We start from the raw sequence: 9,987 nt of genomic DNA on the forward strand, positions 1-9,987 counted from the left end.
TAATTAGAGCCGCGCTGTTATTTTCCTTGTTTTTTGAAGGGAGTTCTGCTGATAGAGACACCATCTCAGAGCGAGACTGTGCAGCCGGCGAGAGATTCATGACCTGCTTTAATCTTCTTTTCAGCGTCCTCTAAAGCAGAGCGCTGCACACACACACACACACGACCCCGCGGTCTCACATCAATGCAACTCACGGCTCGTATCAAAACACTGTCATTCTTAAAGTACAGGTACTAATAAAACGGGGTATCGTACCGTTTTAACGGCAGCGTACTGCGATACTTTTCTAGTATCGTATATCGTGCAACACTAAAACACAGTGCTATTTTCAGTCTGAACGCCAGCTTCGGTCTGAAGCTCCTTGGAGAAACACTATTTGGAAAATATTTAGAGACTTTAAATTGAGGTTTATAGATTTCGGATGAATAGTTTTGTTGAGTATAATTTGTGTTATTGTGTTTGTGCATGTGTTTAGGGTCCAGTTTCACCAAACGGTGCCAGGTGTTTGTGCTGTGTGTCGGGAGTCCCTCGACTGATATCGCTTGGTGGGACGGAGAAAATTTCATTTTGACGACCAACCCCTCTGACCGCATCTACACGACAGAGATAAAGTTAGCACCCTCACCTTTCCTTTTATTTGGTTTGTTTTGTCTGCTGCTTTTAGAGTAGTGAGGACTATGAAAGTTCATATGATGTGCCTGATATGTTAAAAAAAAAACGATGCCTGAGGTAGTATCTCTGCCTTGATATTTCAATGTTTTCATTTCTTCACTACAACTTCATGTGGAAAATTTCCTAAGGGAGCATGCATATTTTTTTAAACGATGAGCTTTAAGAGGCTTAATAAGCTCTGTAGAGCTGCAGAGTTGACACAAATTGTGAGTTCCTTATTTTCAGCAACCCTTTTCAGATTACATAATGACTCTACTGTAGTACAACGGGCACAAAACAGGTAGAAATATGAAGCTCTAATGCCGCGTACACACTACTTTTGATGGTTCTAAAAAGTAAAACGACTAAAAAAAATATCTCAAGTGACTTTGGTGTAAACAAACACGGTGGTCGAGGAAGTCTTAGCCGTGTTAGTTTTTACTTTGTACTGTAAATTGGCGAAGGATGGATGGATAAAGTCATGGAGACTACAGTCTTTGTCCTTCCGAGTCAGTCAGCTTGGTTCTCAATTATCCGAGGACAGCCGATTACGCAGTCACGTGGTAAAGAGCGTATATTGCCAAGAAGGGAAAGTCAATAAAAACAGTACAACGTCTGCCTACAAAGTGCCGTACAAAAGTACAACTAAATTATTTCTATTGTATTGTCATATTCTACTGAAATGGCCTGTGTTGAACATTGAAATATTATAAATAAAATAATTGTTTTCAGTCCAAAATGGCGGCAGCAGCAGTTGTCAAAAAAACAGCAGAGTTTCGTCTCTTTGCTTCTATACTCTTTGCTCGGGGTTCCCCACACACAACACGATATCCCATCGTAAATAATGAACTTGTTTAATATTTACAATAAAAAAATCAGGGCTTTGCTGACAATCGTCGGGAGGAATCGGGCACAAAATCAGCTTGATTCTCGGGTAGTGTGTACCCGGCATTAACCAAGCACGTAACATTTCATTATCTGTCTGTCTTCAACAGTAAAAGCAGAGTGGATGGTCCTCCTCAAGGTGTCTGGTTGGAGCGGATGCTGATCTTCTCTGAGCTGAGGGAGGAGAATTTCCACATCAACTACACCTGTATAGCGATGAATGGCAGGGGACATCCTCAGGGCTATTTCACTCTGTTACCAGCAGGTAAAAACACAGAGTACGCCTGTCAAATGAAAACTTTTTTTTCATTAAATAATTGGTATTACTTTGGGCTGTCAGGGCACAGGTATAGTCCATTCTGGAAGATCTTCTGTTCTCTTTTTTTTTATTCCAGAATATTTTTATTGTTATTCCAGAGAGTATAGTGGAAACCGCTTATAGTGATCACGGTTACAGTGATCAACCGCTTATATATATACAAATGCTGTTTAAACATTTGCTTATAGTAATGAAGTAGTCCCCTTAGAGTGTTCATTCAGGGTCTTTTCATACAAGAAAACATCTGGGAAAACATTTTAAAACTATGTCAGACTAGCATGAATTGAATTTTTGTTAGTTTTTTTTACTTTACTCCTTTGATGCTTTGCCTCGCGGACCGTCTGCTTTTACAGCTGGATACCTGAAGCTGATGCTGCGTGCACATTGATAACATGACGGGAAAAGGAAAGTCATTTCCTCTAAATGAAAAACGATTGCTCACGGAGAAAGCACCCTCGTTAAGTGGATTGATAATGCCTCGGCACGTAATGCCCCCAAAATGATCCTCAACCGGCTCTGCGGCACACATGCAGACCGGCGCCCATCTCCCCCCACACCGCTACAGGGTGAGAGAGCGAGGAGCCCCGGCAAAGGGGCGCCGTTCATCTGCATGCACGCTCGCGATGCAGAGCCGGCCAAAGACGGCAATGCCTCACCTTTGGTTTGGGAAAAGACGGAAAAGAAGAAGTGGTCGGTTTCATTACTTTGAATTCATGTAATAAATAGGGATGTCACGATACCAGAAATCTAGTAGTCGATACCAATACCAGTGAATTTCCACAATCCTCGATAACCAATTCGACACCACAGTAAAAAAACAAAACGTTAAATTTCTCGTTTAATCCCAATGCTATAAGGGAACCATAACGTTAATGTGAGATCTCCGCGAGGCGGATGGAGCCGTCACAGCCGCTTTGCACGGAGCAGCGGTGCCAGGTAGTGGAGACCTGCAGTAAAAGCTCTACCGGAGAGGCCAGACACACCGCCACCCTACGGTAAAGATCAGAGTCAGCGCTCTGCACGTTGACCGTCATCTCTTCTTGTAAAATGTCCCGTGTAATCGGTAACACCGGTGTTGTCACAAGTTTATTAACCGGTGGGAAATTTTCCTCACCTTCACATCACTACCAACGACCATTACAGGCATCGTACGGTACCCTCGGTACTGAAGTATCGGTTCTCGTGACATCCCTAGTAATAAATATACAGATGTCAAATAGATGGTAATCTACATCAGAAATGATGCACAACAACAAAGATTTGGTTATAATAATCATCCGCTTATAGTGATCGGAGAGACGAGATCATTATAGTCCAAATCCCTTAGATATTCATTTTAATATCATAGACTAAGAAAACCAGCACATACACAACAAATGACGTAAATGACTAAACGATTAACAAAATTGTCATCAATCTGATTAATCAATTAAATCTTTCCAGCTCTAGTAATGATAATCTTTCCAGGTGGATAGATGACCAGTAGAGGGCGTTAGTTGACACTTTTCCTCCCCTCTTAATAAAGACTGAAACAGTAGAGGCAATAAGCAATAACATGTCAAATGTTTTAAAGAGTCATGTCATTATTTTCATGTCATTCATGTGCTCAGCCAGAGATGTAAAAAACACTCTTGACTCTTAAAATAACAATGCATGAGATGCCGTCTTATAACTCTCGCACGCACGCACGCACGCACGCACGCACGCGGTGTTGACACAACCTATAATTGTATGTGTGGTATGTGTGATGTTCATCTCTACAGATCCCAACATCATTGTTCCCATTGGATCCGTGCTCGGCGGTGTTATGGTTCTCTTTATCATCAGCGTCACCATCTACTACCTGTTTAAGGTCGACATTGTGCTGTGGTTCAGGAGAGCGTTTCCAGTCCTCTACGCAAACACAGGTAATATTTCACCCGTTTCTATTTATTTCTGTCGCTCGCTTTGAAAGCCCGCAACGGACGAGGAACGGCTGGTTCATGAAGGTGAAATGAGGAGGTATCTATATGATGTCTGCTCATTTCACTACAAAAAAACTAAATAAGGCAGCTTTTGGGTTGCTGGAAAAATTTTAAAAATAATTCCTGACAATGACTGATATATTTGAGGACATCTCTGACTACATACATGCTGAAAATCAAACATTTTAATGTAGTAATTTAGATATTTTTCAAAATAAAAGTCCCTAGAAGTGTATGATTCAACTTCTCCCATGGTCTAGTTTATTTACATGACCTAACGTAACGCTTGCTATTAGGACACGGTGTCTCTCTCTCTCTCTCTGTGGCCGAATTATCTCCATCATTACTGTTGTTGTTGAATTATTCCTCATTCAGCTCGACCTAACGTTACATTTCAATTAATGACAGTGACGTTGTGTGACTCCCGTCACAATCAAATATTAATTTTCATATTCAAAATATATGGGTTTTTTTTGGTAACACTTCATTTTACAGGTCCGCAAGATTTCATGGTAATTAGGTGATAATTAGCAATTAGCAGTTAATATTATAACTACAAATAATATCACAACCGTCAAACTCAATGAATAACATTAAACCAAATCAATACAAGTACGTTCTAGAAATCAAAGTTGAACAGTCTTGCTCAGCCATGTGCAATTGCTACTGCTAAGGTAAGCCCTGTACGTTACCAATCCATGGAAGAAAGGGGTTTGTAATTCCATGTGTTGAAGTTGTGGTTCCAAGTCAAAGATGTCGTCTGTGCTGTGCTCAAATCAAGTTGTGCAGATGGAGGAAGCTGATCGCTCCCATACTTCTTCCCAGCAGCTTGATAGCTTGGTGCTAACTTCCTTGCGGTTGTTGCTTGAAGTTAGTTGGTCCAAAGGCAGGCTCTCGCGTCCTCTGCCTTAGAGGTTCCTTGAGTTGCTATGTCTGTTTCCTAACAGGCCATAGATCAGAGAGCTGCTTTGCAGCTTCTGGTCTGGAGAGCAGCAGCTCACCCCCACAGGTTAGGAGATGTGAGAAGGGAGATGAAGAGCAGGGAAGAGAAGGAACAAAGAGATTCCTCTGGTTTTGTCCTGGGTGAATTTCACACCTATGTGTGAATGCTACAGTAGCCAATGGCTACTGAGCTGAGTCCTCAGCCAATGGCTACTGAGCTGAGTCCATGGGTCAAGGATCATGTTACTGAGTTCATGTGGTCACTTGCCACCATTCAAATTGGTGGGTCCCTACACCCAATATTTACTTCAAAATGTATTGAAAATGACTTTCTTATAAATATTATTTAATAATTATATTCCGCTATTTCCGAATAGCTGGTAATTTATTTAATAATTTCCAGGAAAAGAATATAAAGTTAATTGATCTGCTTTATTTTCCATGTCTGCTGATAAATAGATAATAATTAGCAAATAGCTTCTTTGAAATTTCTTTAAAAACTTCCTGAATCATGGAATTAATTACATCAGCTACCAGGTTACATCTGTGTAGATAATAAGTCACAATGGTGAGATTTGTGTCTGATCAGAAGTGCCTTCTATTAGTTTTCCACCTCCGATGAAGAGCAGCCGCTTCTCAAGCCTAAGGGCCATATTTTAACCATTAGATGCTAATTTAGCATTTAATTATTAAATGATGTTTATAATTAAGTAATTTTTGATAAATGTAGAGGTAAATATTGGGGTAATTTGGCAGTAATTCCAAAGAAATTTCAAATAGCTTACTTGCTAATTATCATCTAATTACCATGAATATGCAGACCTGTAAAATGAAGTGTTACCGGTTTGTTTTTAACTATTTAAATATATATTTGAATTTAAAATATTCGTTGAGAGCCCCAGCGTTTAATAAGTTATGTGTTGTTTATTACATACAGGATAATGATAATGTTAACTAAATAAAAATACTCTTACACTACACTCACAACGCTCCAAGATGGAAAAACCCACAGTGATGCTTCAACATTGCATCACACACACACACGTACAGTACCCGCACGTATATCACAACTCAGAATCTCAAGTTCTACCTCATACCTGACCGCAAGTGTCAACAGCGAGAGCAAACAAAGGAAACAAACTAACCACAGGGCTGCCTGCAGTATTTCTGAAGAAATGTCATCTGCTGCTGGTTTATGCAACACGAGAACTGCATGTTGACATTTAGCTGGAAGCTCAGTGTCATCAATCAAGTCCTCAAAATCTGACTTTAATGTAATGAGGTTAACACATTGATAAATGAAGTGTGTATGGTATGACAAGGGAAGATTTCCATGGCTGAATAAAGCAATGTGTGCAGACTGAACTACCACTAAAAATACTATATATAATGAGCTCTTCTTTTTCTTTCCTGTGTCAGACTCGGATGGGAAGTTGTACGATGCCTACGTGGCTTACCCTCAGCCCTGTGCCGCCGGATTCAGCGAGAAAGTGGAGGGGTTTGCCCTTCACGCACTACCCCAAGTGTTGGAAAAGGCCTGCGGCTACAAACTCTTCATAGCAGGCCGTGACTGCACGCCCGGGAAGGGTAAGTCACCTACATGGCGGATACAACATTGTTTTTGTTTTGTACTAGTTGCCTTAGATACGAGCGTGACAACTTGGTGTTCATTGTAGAGAAAAAGAGCATCAGTTTCTTTAGGACAAATCTGCTAAAAAACATTATTTGAAAAAGCCTTTCAAGCTTCAAAGTTGTAATGAAAGTTGATGCAGATGGGAAATTGTTTAGGTTATAACTACTAGTATTATATTCACAGTCAAAACACAGTTAATGTTAACAGCATTTAGTATCAGGGGTATCATGATTTCTATTCTAAATTGGAAATCGATCGAAACTAGCTTCCGAATTATGACCATCGAGCTACAATATTTTTTCCTCTGTTTCTGACTCAACATCAGGACGTCAGGACGTCAGGACGTCAGGACGTCAGGACGTCAGGACGTCAGTGACGACAGGAGGAAAATCTAAATATTTAAAGGCTTTTGCAACACAGCGTCACGTAGATTTCTTGCTCGAGTTGAAATATTTCAACTGGCGAATACACAAATTATGCAAATTTCGCGTGTTCGCATCGCATCTTTCGCGCCATTCGCATAGCCCGGCGCAAATTTGCGACTATTCACCTCTCTGCATTGACTTTGTATGTAATCGTGCCATTCAACTCTTCTTTGTTTTGGAGGGAGAGGGAAGACACTCCTGGTTTAGATCTGCACTCTGCACTTTTCTACTTAAGCTCGTGTTTTTCTAACACAACTGTCTCTTCATCCTGTTTTGTCCCTGCAGCCATAGTGGACTCAGTGGAAGAGAACATACAAGCCAGTCGCCGCCTCCTTCTGCTCTACACCGCCTCTACTTTCATCAGCAAAAGACACACAAGCAGCACTAGTAATAACAACAACAACATCTCTAAGAGCAGTGATAGCGGAGATAACAAAGAAACCAAGACCAGCGAAAGTAGCAGTTTGGATGGCAGTGAAGAAGTCTATTCAGACACGAGACAGCAGTTGGAGTGTGTGGCAGCGATGCACCGAGCGCTGCTGGAGGGATCTCTCAAGGTGAGAATAATGTATAGTCTATGCATAGGCTGCATAAAGTCCAGTCACACGTCATTTACCCGGGGGAGGGGGAGGCAGTAAGGTCCGCTCATTAAAGCTGCACTAGTCAATATTTACTTTATGATTTCATCACATCGATCTTATGAAATTAATTTCCAGCAGCATCAGGCAGCTGTTCTAAGCAAACAGGATCTCATAAAACCACGTTCAAACAGGCACCCTGATTATAATTTAAGCGCTGCTACTTTACAGGTGATCCTGGTTGAGTTGGAACAGATCAGCCCGGCTCAGCTGGCTCTCTTCCCAGAGTCGGTGCGTCACCTGAGGAAGAAGCAGGGCGCTGTGTGCTGGTGGAAGAACCAGAGCACGAGGCAAAAGTGGAGGACGTGCACGAGGACGAGAGAGGACGAGGAGAAAGGTGAACAGGACGCGCAAACACCGCCGTCGCCATCCCTCTCCCCTTCCTCCAGGTTTTGGAAGCAGATGAGATATCGTATGCCGGTGAGGGGCAAGAGGGCGGTGTACCCGGAGAAGACCGCCCTGCTGGGCTTGTGATGATGTGATGGACCAGACAGACGCTGGTGGTTTCCAATGCAAACATGTATAGTAGTGAATCTCCTCACACAGACAATTCAGTGCTGTCACCAAGCGGCAACCTCCGGTGCTGAGAAATGAAGCCAACGTGGAAGTGCCGTGTTAAAAAGACAAACTTTACAGCAGAGATAAACATATTTACAGCCTGGTACTAAAAACGGTTTTAGTCTCCATAGCTAATTTCCCCGTTCATGACAACTGTACAGGAGTGAATTTTTATATAAGTCACCCGTTTAAATTATATTCAGGCTTAAAGTTGGGCATAATTGAGGGCGTGGCCGCTCTGAGTGACAGGTGGGTGACGTCTCAGGTCGCTAGCTGTCTGCTCTGCTGTGTCACCAGGGCCGCTACAGCTCCACCAACGTCCACGGGAGTTAGGCTGTGTCGTCACTGCCATGATGGTGACGGCAAAGCCACCATGGATGTATTAAGAGAACTGGATCCAGCATTGGAGGCGGGGCCCCCATTTATTCCTATGAGAGTTGCTCAGTGGCGCATGAAGCCAAAATTACTCAACATCCGAGTGGCAAAGCACCTGGATCTTTCGCTGTCGTCACGGCCAAGATGGCAACAGCCAGAGCTATCCACTTAGAGCTTTACAACCACTCTTCAGAAACCTATGGGTGACGTCACGGAGACTACGTCCATCTTTTATACAGTCTATGGCTGACACGAGATGCCGGGACGTACACGCTCTGAGTCAGTTACAGCCCAGGGGCACCAAAAGGTACTTTTACTGCACGTCACCTCAACAGATTACTTTTAAAGTAGCACAATTCTGAGAGCAAAAGGTCCATACGTGCACCAGGTACAGCATACGCTAAAGGAAGAGTAGCTGATCAAGAAAAGGTGGAAGATGCTTTGCTCAACGACAGCAGTTCACATGTGATCAGATGATCACAGCGTCTGGGCTAACCGGAGTTTTCCTTCATCAGTATATGAACTGTTGACATTCCCCGACAGGTGGACACTGAAGAATAATGTGGACAAAGAAGGACTGATCACACCAAATGATCGTGTGTAACTGTAAAATGTACATATGTATGATTGAAAAGTGTAAATATGTAAAGAAAATACATCTCTGCAGTATCATGAGACGTCAAGAGGCAAACTATGAGCTTTATATTAAATGGACTGCCATTTGTTTACTGTTACAATGGAAACCGCTTATAGTGATCACGTCTGTCCGGGTCAAATCGATCATATAAGTGGATGATTATTAGAAGCAAATTTTTGTTGTTGACATCTGTATATTAATTACATGATTACAAGGTAATGAAACGGACCGCTTCGCTATTTACTGGCTCACTTCTTCTGCCTTTTCCCTCACCGAGTGTGAGGCATTGCTGTGTTTGGCCGGCTCTGCAGCACGAGCATGCATGCAGAACAGCGCCCCTTTGATCACTATAAGGGGTTTCCACTGTACTGAACTACAAATAAGAAACTGTAAAGAGCAACAGCTAAGGGAGGAAAACTTTTATTAAAAATGAATTTATTTTTATTGGATGTTATTTATAAAGACACATTTCATGCAACTACTCACACCACAAAGTGTTAGTTAGGTTAAACAGTTCTTAGCAGCATGCAAACGTTTCCAAATGAGCATAATTGACTGTACCATGAGCGCTTGACTATTCTGTCAATAAATGGGAAAATTGCAACAGAAAACGTACGTGGAAAGCTTCGTCCATTTTGAAGTTGTTTGTCCTTCTTTCTTCTTGCTTTTTTTAAATTTACAGTACACGTGGCCAAAATTGGTTCCAGTTCATTTCCATACACTACGGATATTAGCTTCCAAAGACTTGACATTTTTTTTTATTTTTGTCCAAGTTACATTATGGTTGCGTCCGAAATTCCATACTAACATGCTATTTAGTTTGCATTAACAGGATGTGAGATATGTTAGTATGTAAAATACCTAAAATAGGTATTATGTGAAAAAAAATGACACTCTTAAAGTTGCATTAAGACAATAACTGTCACTCTCATATCTAGTAAATGAGGTCTGGTGGCCTAT

General features: G+C 41.7%; 1 protein-coding gene across 5 annotated transcripts in view; it reads left to right on the forward strand.

The window, feature by feature from the left end:
• LOC119500175 (interleukin-1 receptor type 1-like) overlaps positions 1 to 9,638 on the forward strand; it is a 32,804-nt gene extending 23,166 nt beyond the window's left edge. For 4 of the 5 annotated variants that reach the window (XM_037789771.1, XM_037789770.1, XM_037789772.1 and 1 more), the window contains exons 7-12: positions 476 to 611; positions 1,647 to 1,801; positions 3,619 to 3,762; positions 6,175 to 6,348; positions 7,105 to 7,376; positions 7,629 to 9,638. In XM_037789771.1, the coding sequence (XP_037645699.1) occupies positions 476 to 611; positions 1,647 to 1,801; positions 3,619 to 3,762; positions 6,175 to 6,348; positions 7,105 to 7,376; positions 7,629 to 7,931 (1,184 nt within the window). In that variant the 3' untranslated portion in view covers positions 7,932 to 9,638. The remainder of the gene's footprint in view (positions 1 to 475; positions 612 to 1,646; positions 1,802 to 3,618; positions 3,763 to 6,174; positions 6,349 to 7,104; positions 7,377 to 7,628) is intronic. The other variant, XM_037789769.1, reaches the window with a different exon arrangement.
• The last annotated feature ends 349 nt before the right edge of the window (positions 9,639 to 9,987 follow it).

This window comes from Sebastes umbrosus, chromosome 13 (assembly GCF_015220745.1).
Source record: "Sebastes umbrosus isolate fSebUmb1 chromosome 13, fSebUmb1.pri, whole genome shotgun sequence".
In the NCBI taxonomy this organism is placed as follows: domain Eukaryota; kingdom Metazoa; phylum Chordata; class Actinopteri; order Perciformes; family Sebastidae; genus Sebastes; species Sebastes umbrosus.